The sequence below is a fragment of the Rhinatrema bivittatum genome, chromosome 5 (assembly GCF_901001135.1).
Source record: "Rhinatrema bivittatum chromosome 5, aRhiBiv1.1, whole genome shotgun sequence".
NCBI lineage: Eukaryota > Metazoa > Chordata > Amphibia > Gymnophiona > Rhinatrematidae > Rhinatrema > Rhinatrema bivittatum.
In genome coordinates, this window is record NC_042619.1 from 289,616,943 (window position 1) to 289,639,707 (window position 22,765).

The following is a 22,765-nucleotide window of genomic DNA, read 5'->3' on the forward strand; positions in this document are numbered from 1 at the left end:
GCTCTCCTGCAGGCTGAACCAGTGCTGTTAAGACATGGCAGGCCAGATATCCTTACCAGCAGATTGACCGCACAGCTCATGCGGTTCTCCTTGCTTTCGTCATTCATGATGGTCCTGTAGTCCAACAGGTTTTCCAACAAGCTGCTGACCAGCAAAGTAAACACCTCTCCAGAACTGGACAGGTACTTGTGCTGCCGACAGTGCTCCAGCAAGCTAGGAACCACAAAAAGAAATAACTACAGTACCCGAATGTAATCCGCTCTGAAGTGCTGAAAAGCGGAACATAAAAATCAGATAAAGAAATAAATGTGAAATGGAAAGAAGAGTAAGAGAAAGAGATTGACTGATGTAAAATAAACATTTGGGCTGACCTTCAGAATCGTAGCTCTAAGACTCTCATGTCGTCCCGCCTTTACCTTTCAGCATTAATCTGTGCTTTAGTTGGTCAATTCATCAAGATTACCAGTTACAATGCTCCCCCCAGCCAGCTCATTAAGGGCCTGATTTTAAAAAGCATTTACACGCTTAAAACCGGGCTTTTTACACATATAAATGAACTTTACCTTGTAAGTGGGCTTTTGAAAATTGCTACAATAACAGAGGTTACATTTACACGCGTTAACTCTTTTTAAAATTACCTCACAAGGGAGTAACCTTCAAAGCCAGTTACACGTGTAAAACACGGGTTTATGCACATAAATGGCTCCTTCTGAAATTGTGTGGGGTTTGTGTACATAAAAGTACCCACAAAACCTGATTTCATGTATTCTTTTATGGGCACAAAAAATAAGCGTTCTTCAGGGGAAGGAGATGAATTGGATTTGGAATTTACATGCTATACTTTTCATTTTAAAATGTATGTATACAAATTAACCCACCTAAGTTACGAGCTGCAAAGCGTTATTTGAAATAATTTTCAAAGCAAACTTACGCGCACGAGTTTGCTTTGAAAATTGGCTTTGGTAGCCCGTACGTACAGTTTCTATTCTTAGATGTTTAGAAATTGTAAAATTCAGTGATATTTGCCAGTTAATTAGGGGTTCGAAAAAACTCAGCGTTTATCAGTGTTTTTTCACAGCACATGTACTATTGCTGGGTTAAACAAATAATTTGTGCAACATGTGGAAAAAGCACAAAAACAGAGTGGAGGGGAGGGATGAGAGAGTACTAGGGGAAGTGGTATTTTTCCAGTGTTTATCCAATAAACACTTTTTTTTTTTTGCTTTGGGAGTGTTTTAATTAATTAAAATCTAAACTCAGAAGTCCTACCCATCAGTTACACGGGTGTTATAACATCACCCTCTAAGATGCCACACCAAGAGAATTTGATATTGGAAAGAATGACAGTGACCTCCGGTGCAATAACTGAAGTCATCTCATGCCCGTCCCTCAGAAGAGAAAGCTCTGCTGAGCCAGAGAGCAAACTCTAAAGTCCAAACCCAAAGAGCTACCGCACAAGAGAGCGGGCATCTCGTCACACTTACAGCTTCTCCAGTAACATTTTGTATTGTTCATCACCGCGGCCTCCTTCCACTTCTTGGTCCAGTTTGGTAATCAGTTCATTCTCAAACTATGGGAAAATACAAAAGCCCCTCATGTCAGATGGGATGGAAGCCTCTTCTTGCCGAATCATCTATCTACTGTAATTTTCTTATTTTTTAGAAACTAAAGTCAATATTTTATTAGGTTCCATATTCTACAGTGCCAGTTTCTAAGAAGTAACATCTATTCAAAACTATGAGAATCGCATGGTTTCCCTACTTTGCAATGATCAGTAGTGTAGGAGGCAAGAAAGTAAATGTCGCCCAGGCCATTAACAGGTACACAACTATCTGCCTTCCCCTTCCAACTACAATAAGTTGATACAGCTCAGAAATGGCAGAGAGTTTCTTTTTATATATTGCCCTTGTATAGCTTCTAGTGTCCATGGACATGTGGGTAATTAAAGTGGACATTATCAGTGATTCTATGAGTTGTTCTGCCTCCTATGAGACACTGTGTTGGCAGGCAGGTGCCCTAGCTGTCCTTTATTGTCTAGTAGACTTGCAGTATAGTCCACTTTAATTTCAAAATCCATATTTAGTTTTACATTTCAGCCTGGCAGCAGACAAATTGCTAACTTCTCTGAAGATTTTGGATACACACACACAGTTCTGCACTAAAATCTCTGCTTTCAGTTCAGTCCTATGGAGTAGGACTGGGGGTAGAGAGGGAAGGGTCCCCAAGCTTCTCACCATGTGGAAGTTGCGGTTCCCACCTAAGTTAAACTCGCATTGCATCATGTCAAAAAAGATGGGGATGGTCTGCTTCCTCAACTCTGGCTCCGGCACCAGAGTGACTTCTAGGATGGGACCCACCATTGAGGGGATAAACTTGATCTTGTGCAGGCCTAAAATGTTTCATGGGAGAGAAAATCAGGCTTTTGTTAATCAACAAAAAAATTCAGACACCTCATCCACTGATTATTTCTTTGCATCACATTGAAACTGTAGTTCTCAAACAATAATAGATTCCCAGATGCATAGATTATTCTATGAAAGTGAAAAGCCAGATTTATTTTATTTATTTATTTACATTTGTTGGTCGCCTCATTTCAAAAAGAAATCTAGGTGACATAAATAAACGCAAAACAGACAAAACCATAAATAAAAAAAGAAACAATAAAAATGACACAAATCTAAAAAGCAAATGTGGTCCAGGTCCCAATTCTGGTCCATATACCATTATTTTCACTCCTTAACCTGTACCTAACTTATGCTTAATGTTTTCCCATAGAAGGAAATGGGTTATGTTGGTTTTAATGATTGATATGTAATATGGTAGTTGTACGTCGCTGAATATTTTCAAGAATCAAGACTGACCCCTTAGCCAGCTTTTGCTGTCTTGTAACAGCAATTGTGCACTGCATTCATCAGGCTAAGTATGGGATAAGCAAAAAGTAGTTTAAAAGAAAATATCCAAGGCAAGGAGCCTGTGAGGGAGTCGATTGGACCATTAGATGACCGAGGGGTTAAAGGGGCTCTTAAGGAAGATAAGGCCATTGCAGAAAGACTACTTTTGTGTTTACTAATGAGGATGTTGGGCATATACCAGTTCCAGAGATGGTTTTCAAGGGTTATGAGTCAGATGAACTGAACCAAATCACTGTGAACCTGGAAGATGTAGTAGGCCAGATTAACCTATCATTAAAATAGGAAAATTGGTTCTTACCTGTTAATTTTCGTTCCTCTAGTACCACAGATCAGTCCAGACTCCTGGGTTTTGCCTTCCCTCCAGCAGATGGAGACAGAGAAGTTTTAACGGACTACGTCCTATACCCCTGAGGTGCCACCTAGAGTCTGTCAGTATTACACTATACCCAAGCAGAAAGATTAAAGCATAACTTCCACATAAACAACCTCCCCCCCGAAGAGCAGAGGGAATGAAAAACTTGCAACTCAATGAATGAAACCCTGCCCATACTCTTTCCCTGAAAAGGGGAGCATTCGGTAAACTTGCAGAAATATGACTAACTACCGGCTGAGCGGACTCTTCATTTTCCCATGGGCGGGACTCGGGACTGATCCGTGGTACTACAGGAACGAAAATTAGCAGGTAAGAACCAATTTTCCTTTCCCTGTACGTACCCAGATCAGTCCAGACTCTTGGGATGTACCAAAGCTTCCCTAACCAGGGTGGGACAGAGAGTCCCGCTCAGAGTACACTGGCCCTGAAGGAACCGGGCTCAGAGGCCCGGACATCTAGACGATAATGCCTGGCAAAAGTGTGTGTAGATTTCCAGGTAGCCGCCCTACAAATTTCCTGCGGTGACACCTGTTGACATTCCGCCCACGAGGCCGCTTGCGATCGAGTAGAATGAGCTTTAAGACCAACTGGAATCGGATGGCTCTGAACAAGGTAAGCCGAACCAATAGCTTCCTTTAGCCAGCGTGCGATAGTGGCCCTTGAAGCTTTATGATCCCTCTTGGGACCACTCCACAGAATGAACAGATGGTCCAAAAGACAGAAACTGTTCGTGACCTCCAAGTAACGCCACAACACCCTCTTTATGTCCAACTTCCTTAAATCCCTAGACTCTGGAATAGAAGAATCCAGACCCGCAAAAGAAGGGAGCTCCACTGACTGATTAAAATGAAAGGAGGACACCACTTTCGGGAGAAAGGAGGGAACTGTTCTTAAGGAGACTCCTGCTTCAGAAATCCATAAGAAGGGCTCCTTGCAAGATAAGGCCTGAAGCTTGGAAACCAACCAAACCGCTTTGGTTTCCAACCAATTGGTCGACCATTGTCCATTGGCTTTGCACTGCTGTTCCCTGACAAACCGCTCCCCACTCGGAGAGGCTGGCATCGGAGGTTACCACTATCCAGGAGGGAATTTCCAAATCCACCCCCTGCCATAAATTGTCTGGACACAGCCACCAAAGAAGACTGGACTGTGCCGAATCCGTCAGTGGGAGGAGAAGATGAAACTGTTTGGAGAGTGGATTCCACCGGGAGAACAAGGCTGACTGAAGAGGACGCATATGTGCAAAGGCCTAAGGCACCAGTTCAAGAGTGGAAGCCATCGAACCAAGGACCTGCAAATAATCCCAGACCCTGGAACGAGGCATAGATCGCAAGGACTCCACCTGAGTGAGAAGTTTGGACAATCTTTCCTCTGTAAGAAAAACCTTTCCCAAGATCATGTCGAACTGGGAGGGAACCAGGTGACGCTTGTCGGGGTTGACCACCCAACCCAATGAGCTCAACATCTGTAGCACCCTCTGAACCTCTGTTCTGCAAAGATGTTCTGACTTCGCTTGAATCAGCCAATCATCCAGGTAGGGGTGTACCAAAATCCCCTCCTTTCACAGGGCCACTGCCACAACCACCATCACCTTGGTGAAAGCTCTGGGCGCCATCACCAGACTGAATGATAGAGAGCAAAATTGAAAATAATGCCCCAGGATCGCAAACCGCAAATATTTCTGATGATCCGGGCATACAGGAATGTGCAAGTAAGCTTCTGTCAGATCCAGAGACGCTAGAAATTCCCCTTTGTGTACAGACGCTATCACTGAGCAAAGAGTTTCCATCAGAAAACGAGGCACATTTTGAGTCTGATTGACTCTCTTTAAGTCTAGGATTGGACGGAAGGTGCCCTCCTTCTTGGGCACCACGAAGTAGATGGAGTAGCGCCCTCGCCTGAGCTCTCCTGCGGGTACCGGAACTATGGCGCCTAGGTCCTGTAACCGCCGCAGAGTGTCTTGTACTGCCTGGTGTTTTTGGTGGTACCCGCATGGGGAAACCATGTACTGCTCGTGGATCGGCCGAGCAAAATCTAATGCTTAACCGGGTTCTACCATACTGAGGACCCACCGATCTGAGGTTAAGTTGGTCCGCTCTTCTAGAAAAAGGGATAACCTCCCCCCTATTCTTGGGACAGAAGAGTGGACCGGCCTCGCTTCCTTGTGCTGACTTGGGACCCCCATGAGATTGTGGGGCTCCATCTCTGGCAGGCCGGTGCCCTCAAAAGGACAGATTCCAAGAAGATTGGTGGCCGGGACCCTGTCGAAATGACAAACTGGCGGACCGTGAAGAGCGAAACCTGCAATTTCCCCGAAATCTTGCCCGTTGAGGAAAGGATCCTCTCATCCTGGTTTATCCTCTGGCATCCTATGGCCTTTATTCTCCCCCAGATATTTTATCATGTCCTCCAATTGTTGCCCAACAAGCAGCTTACCCTTGAAGGGTAAGGAACCATTGAGCTTTAGATGAAACATCCGCAGCCCAGTGTCTAAGCCAGAGGAGCCTATGGGCAGACATGGCCAATACCATAGTTCTGCCAGAAGTCCGTAACAGATCATAAAGCGCGTCAGCACTGTAAGCTACCGCCGCCTCCAGGTACCCCGCTTGCACTGCTTCACTCGCAAAAAGGGATGCTGCTGCTTGCAAATCTTGCACCCAGTGGAGACTGGCTCGTAGCGCGAAACTGCTGCATATAGCGGCCCCCTAGGGCGGAAACCTCAAAACTGACCCCTAGGCAGAAACCTCAAAAATCTTTTAAAGTTGCAACTCCAATTTGCGATCCTGCAAATCCTTCAGGGCAATGGCTCCTGTTACCAGGATGGTGGTTTTCTTGGTCACTGCCGAGACCGCGGCATCCACCTTAGGGACCTTAAGGAGGTCCAGTGCTTCCTCCGGAAGCGGGTATAACTTGTCCATAGCCCAACTTACCTTTAAACAAAGGTCCGGAGTGTCCCACTCCTTAAACAAAAGATCCGTAACTGACATATGAAACAGAAAGGATTGAGCTGGACCCCAGAGCCCCACCATCACCGGATCCATAGCCCCAAACCATGAGTCCTCTGGAGGAACCTCAATGCCCAGCTCCTCCAGAATGGCCAGGATAAGTGCACCTATTTCATCCCTTCTGAACAGACGGACCACTTTGGGATCATCACCCTCCACTAGAGGCGCGCCCACTGGCTTGGCTGGCTGGAGCTGGTAATCCTGATCCGCATCCGGTCCCTCAACAGGGGCTTGGGGAAGAGACTCCCCTTCTTCCGCTCCATCCGTATCTGAACTGTCCACCGGACCGGAACGAGACCGGAGAGGGCGTTTGGCCTTGGGGGCTTCTATGCCACTGTATGACTTGGTATGCTTGTGGAGAGATGAGGCTACTATTCCAGTCCCCAGCGACACCGGGACCTCATGGGGTACCTTAGTACCCTGGCTCTTTGCTGCCCTGGGGGAGGGGAACTCCCCGTCACCTCTTTCGCCGCATCCAGCTGCCCCTGGGGGGGGGGGGGGGGCAACTTGCAGGCAGCTCAGATCTCTTCCTCAGAGGAGGAACAGGGGAAAGGATGAGTCTTCTTCCTTGTTCTCCTACGATTTTGTTGCTGCATAAAGCCTTCAAAGCACAGAAAGCAGCAAAGAGCCAGGGTACTAAGGTACCCCATGAGGTCCCGGTGTCGCTGGTTGCACTGATTCTTTTTTCGGACCCCGATTCTAAGTTAGCTCAGGGATTATGCCGCGAACGTTCAGGCTTCAGTACCTGCGCTGAGGAGAAAAGGGTCCTGAGGCTGCCACAGCAATTCTGTTCTCCCAGGGTCCTTGCGTGCTCTAGAGCTGCTGCGATGCGATTTCGCCGGAATCGGCTTCCCAAAAGAGCCTTCCCCTCCTGACAAGCACCCAGTACAATCTCTGGCCTGAGGGCCGCACCATGCGGCATAATCCGAGCTAAATTAGGATCGGGGTCCGAAAAAAGAATCAGCACAACCAAGACAAACCCCCGGGAGCTTGTAGGAACTGAAAAGGATGGTGAAAACGGCATTGGAAGGAAGGAGGGCTGAAAGAGATCGCTAGGCTGGCTCAGAAATTAAATAAATCACCTCAGCATTGGTTTTTTTCCTGTGTGCAGATCTTCAGAGGGTGAGTGAACTGGGCTCCCCGGTATCACTCTCAGCCACGGGCAGTTACAGGGCTCCAAATCCTCTGCTCCAGAGCCTCTGTACCAGGGGGTATGGTCCCACCAGGACCTAGCAACCCCCTGGGAGGCTTAAAGAGATATCTTCTCTCTTTGTTTTGTTTTTTTTGTTGTTGTTGGTTTTTTTTTTACTAAATCCTTGTCTTTTTAAGATTCCCAAAGGAACGAATACCAACAAAACTAAAAACCTAAAACCAAATCCAGACCATCTGCTGCAGACAGAGAAATACTGACAGACTCTAGGTGCCACCTCAGGGGTATAGGACGGAGTCCGTTAAAACTTCTCTATCTCCATCTGCTGGAGGGGAGGCAAAACCCAGGAGTCTGGACTGATCTGGGTAAGTACAGGGAACATCTATTGTACCTGAAGACTGGAAGGTAGCCAATGTAACACCAATATTAAAAAGGGCTCCAGGGGCAATCCGGGAAACTATAGATTAGTGAGCCTGACTTCAGTGCCAGGAAAATAGTGGAAACTGTTCTCAAGATCAAAATCACAGAGCATTTAGAAAGACATGGTTTTATGGTACACAGTCAACATGGATTTACCCAAGGGAAGTCTTGCCTCACAAATCTGCTTCATTCTTTTGAAGGGGTTAATAAACATGAGGATAAAGGTGAACTGGTAGATGTAGTGTATTTGGATTTTCAAAAGGCGTCTGACAAAGTCCCTCATGAGAGGCTTCTAAGAAAACTAAAAAGTCATGGGATAGGCGGCGATGTCCTTTCGTGGATTACAAACTGGTTAAAAGGCAGAGAATAGGAATAAATGGTCAATTTTCTCAGTGGAAAAGGGTACGGTGGAGTGCCTCAGGGATCTGTACTTGGACTGGTGCTTTTCAATACATTTATAAATGATCTGGAAAGGAATATAACGAGTGAGGTTATCAAATTTGCAGATACCAAATTATTCAGAGTAGTTAAATCACAAATAGATTGTAATACATTACAGGAGGACCTTGCAAGACTGGAAGATTGGGCATCCAAATGGCAGATGAAATTTAATGTGGACAAGTGCAAGGTGATGCATATAGGGAAAAATAACCCTTGCTGTAGTTACACAATGTTAGGTTCCATATTAGGAACTACCACCCACGAAAAAGATCTAGGCATCATAGTGGATAATACTTTAAAATCGTCGGCTCAGTGTGCTGTAGCAGTCAAAAAAGCAAACAGAATGTTAGGAATTATTAAGAAGAGAATGGTTAACAATACAGAAAATGTCATAACGCCTCTGAATCGCTCCATGGTGAGACCGCACCTTGAATACTGTGTACAATTCTGGTCGCCGCATCTCAAAAAATATATAGTTGCGATGAAGAAGGTACAGAGAAGGCCAACCAAAATGATAAAGGGGATAGAACAGCTTCCCTATGAGGAAAGGCTGAAGAGGTTAGGGATGCTTAGCTTGGAGATGAGACGGCTGAGGGGGGATATGATAAAGGTCTTTAAGATCATGAGAGGTCTTGAACGAGTAGATGTGAATCGGTTATTTACACTTTTGGACAATAGAAGGACCAGGGGGCATTCCATGAAGTTAGCAAGTAGCACATTTAAGCTCTGGAATTTGTTGCCAGAGGATGTGGTTAGTGCAGTTATTGTAGCTGGGTTTAAAAAATGTTTGGATAAGTTCTTGGAGGAGAAGTCCATTAACTGCTATTAATCAGGTTTATTTAGGGAATAGCCTCTGCTATTACTGGCATCAATAGCATGGGATCTTCTTAGTGTTTGGGTACTTGCCAGGTTCTTGTGGCCTGGTTTGGCCTCTGTTGGAAACAGGATGCTGGGCTTGATGGACCCTTGGTCTGACCTAGCATGGCAATTTCTTATGTTCTTATGTTAGAATTATTGTGGCTTACAGGGCTTCTCTACAAGAAGACCCTTTCCTAAAAGATCAGGAAGTGTTTTGCAGTTAATTCTCAGTAACATATGAGGATCTAGCACCTCTGCTCCACTGTAAATGACAGCCTTAGTTAGCGGAATTACAGCCACCTGCTGTAGGTGCAATCATTTCTGAAGAGCAGGTGGATGACGCCAGAGCCAGTCCCAGCAGGACTGACCTTAGTTCTGCATTTCAGTGAACTTTTCACCCCTCTGATTCTCTCTGGCCTGCGGACTGGTGGTTGCCTACACCTGTGAGCTTAACTCCGTGTACCTTTTTACTTTACACGGGCCTTGTGCTTTACCTTAGCTGAACATGTGGTTAACCGCACCTGTGGGGTGGAACTTTCCACCTGCAGTGTTCATGACCTCAATGACTTACAATGTCTGTGAAAATCCTATAAATGTGCTAAAGACAAGTCCTTAGGCAGATCGATCATTCAGGTGTCCCTTATCCTTGCACATGCTTGACTCTGTGCTAGCCAAATAAAATACTACCTAAGCTACTAATTGTATATATTGTCCTAACACAACCCAGACAAGGAAATTTAGTCCAGGGACCAATGGGGGCCCTGTGGCTGTCCCGTACTACTATTTTGTGTCCATACCTTTAAGCCTTGATGATGTCACAGGGCAATATCTAATGGAATAAAGGATGAGACTTGCAGTGAGAGGAAGAGTCCCTTTCCTGGTTTACAGCCTGTTTGCTGAGTATTGTGTTCCTTGGTGCAGAAACTCAGGGAGGAACATTTTTCCATGAAAGAAACAAATCTTATACTCAACTCCTGGCTTCCTTTGGGATGAGTCCCTAGGAAGAATCATGAGGACGCCACATAAAAGAACAGGCCTGCCTCGGAAGCCTCATCATTTATGCTAACGTCTTTTGTAGCGTAAGTGACGAATTTCTTACTACTGAACTGTGTTGGTTTTTGCCAGGAATGAATTCCCTATGCTAAGGAGTGTTGGTTTTAATACTGCCTGCTTATTTTTTATAGTGGAAACCTGGGGAAGACTGAACTTGTGTAAGCAAACCTATTTTTTTGTGTTTAAATAAATTTGACACTATTCAAACCACCAATCCATGTTGTGGACTGAACTGTTTTTCCCAAGGTTTGGATTTGCTTGAGGTAGAAATTACCAGTGAAATGATACTAGCCAGAAGAAGTCAATTACTTGAGGGGGCTGTCTGTTCATCCACAGAGAGACGTTTGCTTGTCTAGTAGAGAAAAACCTCCGAGCCTGGACCTCTACACTATCTGCTCAACTATTTTTTAAAACCACTGACCAGTGTAAGGATTTGGAATTCCCTAGCACTTCGTCTTATATTATGTATCCTAGTAGGGTGTTACATAAATATAGCTAATCATACATAAATCAAAACATAAAAATAACAGTCAGCAAGTAGCACACTTACAACAAATAGAAGAAAATTCTATTTCACTCAATGCTCAATTAAACTCTGGAATTCATTGCCAGAGGATATGATTAAGGCAGTTAGTGTAGCTAGGTTAAAAAAAGATTTGGGCTAGTTCCTGACTTAGGGAATAGCCACTGCTTATTACTGGCATTAGTAGCATGGTATTTATTTTATTTATTTCAAATTTATAGAACGCCCATTTAAAATTCTGGGCAGTTTACAAGTGTATATTTACAATTGAGTAAAATGCATAAAACAGTAATCACGTCCATTAAACAACTTATTTTTAAAAAAAGAACAGTACAATATAAAACAAATAAAAACGGTCAGTGGTTGCTAAGTGGTGACCGCTGAACGTAGCTGGATAAATAGCTAATCCTTAGTTAGTTCTTAAAAAGATCAGAGGCAATTTACTAAACCAATTTCTAAAAGATAGGTTAAATCGTGGTTATTTAACCAATTTTCTAAATTTCATATAGTTGGACTTCATACAAATCTTAGATGGAAGTGAGTTCTATAGCATGGGCCCTTGGTAACTACAAGCCACCCATCTAGTACTCTCTAACCTGAGAGGTCTAGAACGGGTAGATGTGAATCGGTTATTTACTCTTTCAGATAATAGAAAGACTAGGGGGCACTCCATGAAGTTAGCATGTAGCACATTTAAAACTAATCGGAGAAAGTTCTTTTTTACTCAACGCACAATTAAACTCTGGAATTTGTTGTCAGAGGATGTGGTTTGTGCAGTTAGTGTAGCTGTGTTTAAAAAAGGATTGGATAAGTTCTTGGAGGAGAAGTCCATTACCTGCTATTAACTGAGTTGATTTAGAAAACAGCCACTGCTATTACTAGCAACGGTAACATGAAATAGACTTAAGTTTTTGGGTACTTGTCAGGTTCTTATGGCCTGGATTGGCCACTGTTGGAAACAGGATGCTGGGCTTGATGGACCCTTGGTCTGACCCAGTATGGCAATTTCTTATGTTCTTATTATAGATGCAGGTATATTATGAAGCTCTTATTCAGAAGAGTGTAAGGTTCTGACCAGCTTGTAAGGTAATAATAATCAGCTAAATAACTTGAATGTCCCCTGTATAAATCTCTAAAATCCAAAGATCCTTTAATTTAATCCTTCCTACTATCGGAAGCCAATGTAAGTTTTCCAAAAGAGGAGTAAAATGATCAAACTTGTGTGACCCAACGTAAGTTTGGCAGCAGTCCTCTGAAGTTAAAGCAGTCAGCGAGAGGCCAAGATAAAGAGCATTGCAATAGTCTAAAGCAGTCACGCAATAAAAAGGATAAATAGCAGTAGTAGGATGAAATAGGATACTGTTTGGGTATCTGCCAGGTACTTGTGACTGTTGGAATCAGGATGCTGGGCTTGATGGACCCTCGGTCTGACCCAATATGGCAACGTCTTATGTTCTTACATAGTTTAAATAATTCAGGGTAAAAGCATTTTGGAAGAGTGGTCACTTTCATATTAGAACTATCAATCTATATTCTCACTGGAAAAGGCTGCAGCAAAAAAACAAGTTTTGCATTTTTCCTAAAAGCCAAATAATCCCTGATGAATCTCATTAACTCAGTGAGAAAATTCCATACCAGGTAGTGCTTTATTCAGGAACTTAATGAGCAACTCACCCAGGTTATACCACATAATTCGTATCTTGAAGCCAATTTCTTTCCTCATATCGCCGTATCTAGACAGAAAACATACATCAGGTGAATGAATTAGAGGAAGCTGCTATAAAGTTCTGTATCCTCTGACAGTCCACAATGAGCAGGGTGAAGGTGAACTCAGTGCTAACAGAAATGAGGGTCACTTTATTTCTCCATTATGTTCTTAATCTGCACTTCACTGATCTGTTACTGACTACATGGTAGTAACAATTTCTGTGTGGGGGACGAGGATTTGACTCTGCAGTTTCCTCCTGCTCCTTTGGGCTTTCAACTCAATTAACTCCACCATCTGTTGGGCGATGGCTCCCTGAGCCTTCATTTACAACTACCCAGGGAAGGGGGTCCCCTGTTTTCATATCCTTTCCCAACTTATAACCCAGTTATTGCAGCAACAGATATTGGCTGGGGGCCACAGATCACGGCTCCCTCTGGAATGTGGTAAGGTGGGATTAGCCACTAGGTGTCACTGTAGCGCGGTGGTCAAGATTTCCTCTCCCCCGTGAATGCTTTTCTTCTCAGCAGCCTCAGCCTTGGCCAGGCCAGAAAGCAAAGTCCTGGCCCAGAATTCCAATCCAGGCCCACTACATGGCAGTGCATCGGCACTGAACTGGCCTATGTTTTTTTTTTCCCCCCCCCCTTTTTTTGTTATTTTATTCATGGAAGATCTGGAAGACTTATGTGCCTCTTCAAAACAACAACAAATCTGAAAATTGGACATTTGACTAAAGCTTTACAAGATGTGAATTATTATTCTGTTTGTAATCTACTATGGAGAGGTCCCGGTAAGATGGCAGACTATACATTTTGTAATAAATAATGCAGAGTTCTACTAACTGTATTGGTCTGGGGGAAAAATGGCTTCTTTGCAACTTAACATTTTTTTAATCAGACTAGCACGGAAATACATATACAAGACATAAAGATGTTTGTTGCACATGAGCTTCCAAGATCTTGCAGCTCCTGTTTCTAGAACAAAGGCAATTCTCCTTCAGCAATAGGTTCGTCTTCCCCCAGAAGTGAAAAGTATACAAAAAACAGAAAATAAATAAAAAATATCAGAGAAGACCATCTTTGAAGATCTAGGGCACATTTTGGAGAAGCAGGAGCAATTAACATATGATGGGTCCCACACAAACAGGAAAAGGCCTCCAATTCTTACTAAATGCAAACCACCAGACGTGAAATACCTCCTAGAAACACATGAAAAATGTTCTAGCAATATTTTTCCAAGAAATAATTTTTTTATACTATTTATTTATTTTCATTTAAAAAATACAAAAATACTTCTTCTTGCATGGAAAACAGTATCAAGAAACAAATTATAAAAGGAAAAAGAAAAGAACAACAACCAGTCCACTACTGGGAGAGTGTCCAGAACAAACTGAAAACCCTTTATATAAACAATACTAGGAAAATAGGACTGAGGCAATGGAACCCTTACAACTAATTTTAAATGCGTAATTATAAACAAGGGCAAACTAAGGAGAAATGTTCTTACCTGTTAATTTCCTTTCCATTAGTCCTGCTACCCCAGTCCAGGCAGCACTAGTGAGTTGCTTCTCCCTACCAGCAGATGGAGGTAGAACATTTTTTCCCAGCATGACATCGGCTCTGGAAAAATCCAGTAAACCACTGTCAACGCTCCAAAGCCAGACCCAAACATTTCAACAGATTTCTTTTGCTTTTTTTTTTTTTTTTTTTAAATCCAATAGGGTAAGTGGATAAACCAATCCTCCTGGTCATCAATGCCCTCTAAACATAACAACAAAAGAGGGAAAAAAGCAAATGCCTGAAAACAAAGCCAAACAGACAGAGTAAAGAGCTGAAAGAGGACCGGCTTCCTGGGTGGGTCCTGGATTTGGGTAGCAGGATTAATGGAAAGGAAATTAGCAGGTAAGAAAAATTACCTTTTCATGTCATCTAGCTACAGCAGTCCAGGCGGCACTAGTGGGAAGTACCAAAGCTCCCATAACCCAGGTGGATTAGAGGGAGAGCCCCTAGCCCTGAAGGCAGTATCCTCCTTGGCCAGGACGCCCAGCCGATAATGATTTAAAAAGGAATGCAGGGATGACCAGGTGGCCACCCTGCAAATGTTCGCCAGAGTGAGCACCTTTACCTCCGCCATGAAGATGACTGCGCTCTCGCAGCATGAGCTGGTAGGCCTTCGGGGCGGGTTCTTCCCTGCCACTATGCAAGTAGAAATCATTGCCTCCTTGATCCAGGGTGGTTTTGGAGGCAGCCTCCCTATTACGCAGTCCACCAAACAAGATGAATAGCCTGCTGAGACTAAGGAACGAGTTTGTCACTTCCACGTGACGAATGAGCCACCAGCAGACATCCAGACGTCTTAGAAATCAGAACTCATTTTTGCACACCTCTCAAGAAAAGGCTGGGAGGGAAACCTCCTGACTGAGATGAACAAAGGAATTGACCTTTGGGAGGAAGGAAGGCACAGGCCGAAAGACAATCATGCAAGGGGAGATGATGAGAAAGGGATCACGAAAGGAAAAAGCTTGAAGCTCCAAACTTCATCAGGCGGAACAAATGGCCGAAAGCACTGCATTCAGGGTGAGATCTTTGAGAGAAGCATGCTTCAAGGGCTCAAACGGAGCTGCTGCCAGTGCCTTCAGCATCAAAGAAAGATCCCACTAAGGAAAAAGGGGTCGGAAAGGCAGACACAATCTCTTAACACCGTATAGAAAACGCCCAACATTCGGATGTGCCGCCACAGGCACTCCCTTCAGACACCCTCTGTAACACGAGATGGTAGCCACCTGTACCTTTAGGGAGCTGAAGGCAAAACCCTCATCCAGGGCAAAAAACAGCATGTTGCTCTACTTCCATCTGCTGGTAAGGGGAAACAACCCACTGGTGCTGCCCGGACTGGTGTAGCTGGACGACATGGAAATAGGAAATATCACAGGAGAAGATATAACAGGGGGAGCTCCCATAGGTCTCATTCTAGTACTTAAAAAGTTTGTAAGTTGAGGAGGATCAAAAAAATGCATATCTTACTGCTTAATATTTAATCACACATTTACAAGGACAATTCAGCCAAAATATACCCCCAAACTACAACACCAGAGGCACATCAAAAGAAATTGCTTCCTTTTCCATTGTGTGGCCTTAGCCATATTCATAAAAACATGAAATTTAAAATTCAAAAGAGAAGTCGTTTTTTAATGTTTCTTTCTTTTGGGGTTTTTTTTTTCCATGTTTAATTAATCTTACAGCATTTTTGTTTTCCTGATTAGACCAGGCCGAGCTTTGACTTGTCATTCGTATTTTTCTTCTCCTACCCAATCCATTAGTAGTCTCCCTAAACTTCTTTTCTCATTATAGATGCTCAGCCGATAGGAACCTGCACTCTACAGTGGACAAGAGGTGTGGCTAGCAACCAGAAAACATCTGACATGTGCACTCTTCGCCATGTTTAAAGTAAATCCTCAAAAGTGATTGGTGAACCAATCCTACCCCTCCCCAAAGTTTAAAAGCCATGCTAGTGAAAGACAAAGTTGAGTTGCTTAACCAGGGAGGTTGTACTACATGACTGGTGTGTGGTCACATTTGACCAAAACAGAGAGTCTGCAACACAAACCCTTTAAAATGACACTGATTTGTCTGGTCATACGGTTGGGTGGAATGACTGTTGAACTTGATTCCGGGGACTGGTCAGGTTAGGAACGTCTTGAGATACAGGACCTACTTCTTCAGGATTTTGTTGCGTTTCTCCTGGGAGAAGTTCTCCAGCTGAAGGGAGTCATGGGTTAGGAAGGCCACTGCTAAATGAAAGTAGTTGTTCCAAAGCTGTCAAAAGAAAAACAAAAGAGGTCACAGAAGGGGGTCAAGGGTCAGGCAATTGAAAACATATCCAAATATGATTAAAAAAGGAAGATTACTTGTATCACTCTTAAATACCAATTCTGTAATCAATACAAAAATAAACGCAATCCACAGATTACTCTCCTTGGTGTTCTCCTTAGTGGCTGCACAAATAGGTTTATCAAAACATGTTCTACTAGAATAAGAAACAATTCTTCCTAACCAATATTAACAGTACTTTGTTCAGTAGTGGAAATGACATTTTCTGAGGCATATTTATTAGAGATGTGCTGTCGCTGTAAAACAACATGAAAACATTAACAATATTTCTTACATTTTTTTTGTAGTGTTTCCCACCCGAAATGACACCAAAACCTAACAGAATATCGTGCATGCTGATTTCATGTGTGAACAGCCCAGTTGGGTCTCTAAGAAGCCCCAGCATAGGTAGGGGGCAGTATCCTGTTTCTAGGTGGGTTCTGTCTGCTGCGAAAAAAGGTAGAGACTCCGGATGAGAGCGTTGTTTGGAGAAGTTACTTATCTGATAATTTCGTTTTCCTTAGTGTAGACAGATGGACTCAGGACCAATGGGTTATGTGTTCCCCTGCTAGCAGATGGAGATGGAGTCAGGTTTCAAAGCTGATATCACCCTACATATACCCCTGCTGTGACCTCAGTCATTCAGTATTCTCTTCAAAAGCCATTGTAGACATACTATTGAAAAACTTGAATACAATTTAATAACTTGATTAAAAACTTGATTAAAACTGGTGACTATAAATGTATTCAACAAAACATAAGCGCTAAATCCCAGCAATATTACAGATGCCCAGATCTAGGGATAGGGTGATGGCTTATCTGTAACCTCTTTGGGATCGAGATTCATGTGCGATTCCTTGACACTGTTCATGGGCAGCCATGGGCGGGATGCTGAGTCCATCTGTCTACACTAAGGAAAACAAAATTATCAGGTAAGTACTTTTTCCATTTCCTAGCGTGTAGCCAGATGGACTCAGGATCAATGGGATATACAAAAGCTACTTCCGAATGGGGCAGGAGGTTGCCCGTGATCTGGTTAGTCCCACCCTCACAAAGGCTGCGTCTGCTCGGGCTTGGACATCCAGGCGATAAAACCTGGAGAAGGTGTGCAAGGAAGACCACGTCGCTGCTTGGTAGATGTTGACTAGAGACAGTAACTTTGCTTCCGCCCAGGATACTGCCTGAGCTCTAGTGGAATAAGCTTTAACCTGAAAGGGTAAAGACTTCCCTGCCTCTACATAAGCTCCTGTGATCTCTTCCTTGATCCAGCGAGCTATGGTAGCTCGCAAAGCTGCTTCATCTTCAGGCCGGCATTTAGATGCGTGCTTTCGACGCACTAGCTTTACCCCTTATTCAGTAAGGGGTAATATCGCATCCAAAACGCGCATCCAACCCCCCCGAACCTAATAGCGCCATCAACATGCAAATGCATGTTGATGGCCCTATTAGGTATTCCTGCGCGATTCAATAAGTAAAATGTGTAGCCACATTTTACTTTCAGAAATTAGCTCCTACCCAAAGTATGGACGTCATCCTGCGGCCTGGAGCCGTCCCAAAACCTGCCTCTTCCTCTCTGTCCTGCGCGGTGTAAGACGCCGCTGACCATGGTACTGTCTTCCTCAAGGGCCCTCCTCCAGGGACCTCCTCTAGGCGCCGGCACGCCATCTTCATCTCCACAGTGCAATCCTCCGGAAGACTTCTGCTTTAGTCCTATGTTTTTAATCCTTGAGAATCAAATCTTGTGCTTGAATCTTGTCCTGGTCTTCAGAGCCTATTGCTAATTGCGACCAGTACCGCGGGTGGACTGTGTAGGGCAGGCCTCTTCAGTATCTTCGTCATGTTCCGGTATCAGCTTCCACTATTCCTCCTGGAGCCTGCTTCGAGCCCAGCGTGGTCCACGACCAGTCCTGTGGGTGGACTGTGTAGGGCGCGCTGCGTCGCAATCTCGACCCAGCACTTTGGTCCCATGCCTTGAGTCTTCGTCTACAGTGTCCTCGCTTCAGTCCGCGTCTACAGCGTCCTCGCCTGAGTCAGGTGGAGGATCAGAACCTGTCTCCTTGTCTTCGCTTCAGCCTTGTCCTGCTCTTCGTTACCCGTGCTCGCACCAGCTCACCTCCCGCGGTGTGTCTTGGGGCTCCTCCCTGATTCATGCCGTGGCCCAAGGGCTCACATCACCTGCTTGAGAAACGACTGCGCCTCCACGCCCGTAACAATAGCCGAAGGCCTCCAAGCCCTTGGTTCATAACAGCTGCTGGAGGCCGTGCTCGTAACAGGATCCAAAGGCCATGAGCTCAGTGAGCTGTGCCCGATGAGTTCCAGTTTTCTTTAGACTTTTTGGCCTTGATTTTTGCATGGAAATTTTTTTTTTCAGATTCTGGACTTTCTTCAGCTTGCTTTTGCCCAGAGAATGTTTTGCTCCTAGCTTCTTGGACATTTAATGCTTGCTTTAGTCAATTCTTTTTTCGTTGTTGTTGATGTCGCTCCGCTACAGCTGTCTGGTTCCACGACCTGCAGGAGGCGCCTGCATCCAGACCATCTCTGCAGTCACTCGTCTTGGAACTTCCTTGACTGGCAGGATATGCCTGCCACGGTTCCAGTGTTCATCTCCGTTCTTCCCACTCCGATGTGGTCCAGCTCCCTGGGTTTCATACAACCTGCAGGAGTCGCCTGCACCCAGGTTCTAGGAGGCGCCTGCACCTAGGTTCCACATCCAACAATCAGTAACCTCAACTTCGAGAATCTTCAAGCTTCAGGGAATACGTGCCTTTGAAGTGTACCTTACACCACTCCAGGTCTGGGCTTTTCCAACCAGCAGGGGGGCGCCTGCACCCGTGACCTGTCTTCACTTCATCTCTGTCCATTCATTCCATGCTTGCACTGGCCTAGTGCTGGCTTTGGAGTCTTCTCAGCTTGAAGCTCCTTTCCACATTTCATGTCTAGGGTTCTTACGACCAGCAGGAGGCGCCTGCACGCTAGACTCGTCTTCGACTCCTCGCTTCTGACTCCGCTCCTGCTTGCATTGTCCTAGTGCTTGCCTTCGGAGCTATCTTCAACTAGAAGCCTCTCTTCATATCCGCAAGTGAGTTCCCAGCTATAGACTACTTGTTGGTTCTTCGTAGATGTCACCTTCCTGCGAATCTCCTGAATCCACAGTTCGGTCCAGCTTTCGTTCTATGCCATTGGATCCTACTCAGGATCACCTTCACGAGCAATTCTGCACCCCGAGCTCGCTATCATGGGTCCTCTAGCATCCTTCACCTTTATTCCAAGCCACCAGTACCCGGTTTGGAGGATCCTGATTTCCTGCCCTCTGCTCTGCTGTACTGCCTCGTTGTCGAGCTGCATTCGACTATGCATCTGTGGAGATTCACGGCATATCCATGGAATTCTCTGCTGTCTTCGAGCCTGTCTCTTGAAGCTCCATCCGTCGTAGTGGTTCCTTGACACAGTCCTAAGGGAACTTCATCTTCATCGTCATTGGAACAATCATCCTCAACAAACAGTCCCTTGCATAAGTACTATAGCAACACCTACTGACCATCTAATCTGAGAGTGACTTCACTACGTTGTGAGTGCCTGAAGTATTTATGGATTTCCCAACATGCAACATCTTTGTACCAAACCATAAAGACTTCTCTCATTTAGCCATGCCAGCCAGGAAGCAACAACCCTGAGCTTCTTGTCTACACTGCCTGCTCAGCTTCAGACTTCCGCAAACCCCACGTAAGCCCAAGCGGCTCGGATCCTCAAGGGGGGATCTCGGGTCTCCAATGGTGAAAATTCTGTGGGTTTCTCGGTTTTGACTTCCTGCTCAACTCACATCCTTTAGAATTATTGTCGTCTACTCGTCCCCAGGTGCCTGCTTCTAAGTCCAAATGGCTCGGATCCTCAAGGGCTCCTCCCGGGGGGTTCTCGGGCTTCTGATGGTGAAGATCCTGTGGGCTGCCTGGTCACGACCTTCACTTAGAGTCTTTCCTCGGTATTGAATTCACCATCTTCTTTTAGATAAAAGTTGCCTCCAGGAGCAACTCTCCATCATCTGAGCTATGTGCATCGGACTTCCATTCGAGCCCTCCTGACACCACGGAATCCACCTGGTCTTCATTTCCTGCTTCAGCCCTATAAAGGGATTCTTCTTCAGTCAGTCTTGACCCAGCACTTTGGTTCCATGCCTTGAGTCTTCGTCTACAGTTTCCTCGCTTCAGTCCTCGTCTAGTGTCCTCGCCTGAGTCTTCGTCCCAAGTCTTCTGTGTTTCAAGGATTCCGTCTGCCCTCGTCCTCTGTCCGGCCTTCCGCCTCTTGCTGTACCCAGCGGCAGGTCCAAAAGGGCTTGTAACGGTCGGAGGACTGTTCATCGATCAACATTGCATTGTTGGTCATTCTGGGGCATGTAGGTCCAGTAGAGGGTCAGACCCTGTCTCCTTGTCTTCGCTTCAGCCTTGTCCTGCTCTTCGTTACCCGTGCTCGCACCAGCTCACCTCCCGCGGTGTGTCTTGGGGCTCCTCCCTGAGTCATGCCGTGGCCCAAGGGCTCACATCACCTGCTTTAGAAACGACCGTGCCTCCGTGCCCGTAACAATAGCCGAAGGCCTCCAAGCCCTCGGTTCGTAACAGCTGCCGGAGGCCATGCTCTTAACACCTCTTCACCCATGCCGTCCGGGTCCCTGCCAGGGATACCCTTGGCGAGGCGAGGCATGCCTCGAGATCTGCTGATAGGTCTGGGAGAGGGAGGGCTTACCGGCTGAGATTCCATCCGGACAGGGGTAAGTGAGGTAAGAGACTGTGCCTGTATGAAGGCTTGGAGGCTCTGGAAAAATTCCACCCAAGAGAAGGCAGCCGGGTTCATGCCTAGCTCAGGAGGTACTGGGATAGATGCCATTGAATTTCCCTCTTCCATGGATGACCCAGTCTTGGGGATACTCAGATCTGGGGTACTTCCAGTTAAGGCTGTGGCTAACCCATCCTCTAAATGCGAGGAGCCGGGCTTAGCAAAGACTGGGAGGCCAACTCTCCCTGGGCTTCCTGACATAAGTTGGAATCCTGTCAGATTGTGAAGTCCTAATATGACAAGCAGTGCAGAGAGAAAGGCGCTTATGTGTTTTGGCTAACAGAGCCATTGGTGGCGGTTAACTATGTTCTGTTGGCTCACACTTAAAATTTTATGCACACAGATTTCGGGCACCTAGATGGGATGCGGCACAGCCCTTGCGCCCAGCTTTATCTGTATTCTGCGTTTACTAGGTTGTGTGCGTATGTATGCATGCAATGTTATGTGACGCAGCACATGCGCAGAGCCAACACACTGCACATACTGACATTCTATGGAGGGCAATACGGCACAAGAAAGATGTGCGGATGATGGCACCGCCGTGGCCTACCACGCAGTGTTCCGATCAAGCCTAAAGTGCGGTCTAGCCCACCGGGGGGCCACTCAAACCATTCGGAAGCCCACTTCCCCTTATCCCAAACGGGATCAGGAATGATATCGGAATGGTGCGCTGAGCAAGGAGCCAGGAAGAAGTCTTACCGAAACCCCTCCAAATGTCTCTGAATTGGGAGGTAAATCTTCTTCTCTCTCTTTTTTTTTGTTTTTTAAACTTACCTGGGTTCAGTGCTTACTGGCTGAGAACAGAAACAGTTTCTGGCTGAGGGGGAAAAGGGCTTTGTCCGTCACCGCCGCGCTCGGCTTCCTGCACCTGCTGCCTTTCAGCTGCTTCAGCAGCAAAGTCCACACCAGGAACCGGCTACTGGACCAAGGCTCACCTCTGAGAGATCTCAGAAATCACCTCAGGATTTCTCAACTTGGGGAGGGACCTTTAGGTATCACCGCAGGAGAGTGGGGCTCAATTTTTTCTCCAATTTAAATGTAGAATTTCTCCTTCCAAAAGGTATAGCAATCCCCATAGAGAGGTATATCCACCATCTGCTGGAGATGGAGAAATACTAAAGGGCTTAGATCACTGCAGGGGTGCAACTAGGGTGACGTCAGCTTTGAAATCTGCCTCCATTTTCATCTGCTGGCAGGGGAGCATAACCCATTGGTCCTGAGTCCATCTGGCTACACGCTAGGAAAACAGCTGTTGGTGGCTCTTAAAAATCTTTCTTCCCCCTCCCTACCTGCCATCTACATAATCTGTCTTATTGCCTTCTGTGTCCCCTTTTAACAGAGTTCTGGGGAACATCACTATGTACTCCACTTTATGTTTTCCTACTGGAAACACGGAATATCAAAATGCAATAAATTAAATAAACAGATCACTGCAATGGTGCTCTGCATAGACTCACTTGTAATTCAAAGTTGGTTTGGTCCAAGAAAAGTTTGTTTAGGACTCCTGCAAACTGGTTCACTGCTTGGAGGAAAACCCTGGACAGAAAGAAAAGGAAGAAGAAACAGAGGGGTGGGGGGGAGGAAAGAAATGTCATTCTGTCAAATGATGATGCAGCAGACTGGAGAGAG

The 22,765-nt window shown here is 45.4% G+C and overlaps 1 protein-coding gene across 3 annotated transcripts in view; it reads right to left on the reverse strand.

The window, feature by feature from the left end:
* DOCK5 (dedicator of cytokinesis 5) overlaps positions 1 to 22,765 on the reverse strand; it is a 304,075-nt gene that overhangs the window by 46,857 nt on the left and 234,453 nt on the right. For all 3 annotated transcript variants that reach the window (XM_029604105.1, XM_029604106.1, XM_029604107.1), the window contains 6 exons: positions 22,594 to 22,672; positions 16,155 to 16,255; positions 12,410 to 12,468; positions 2,235 to 2,389; positions 1,485 to 1,570; positions 57 to 213 (listed from right to left, as the gene is read on the reverse strand). In XM_029604105.1, coding sequence (XP_029459965.1) covers positions 57 to 213; positions 1,485 to 1,570; positions 2,235 to 2,389; positions 12,410 to 12,468; positions 16,155 to 16,255; positions 22,594 to 22,672 — 637 coding nt within the window. The remainder of the gene's footprint in view (positions 1 to 56; positions 214 to 1,484; positions 1,571 to 2,234; positions 2,390 to 12,409; positions 12,469 to 16,154; positions 16,256 to 22,593; positions 22,673 to 22,765) is intronic.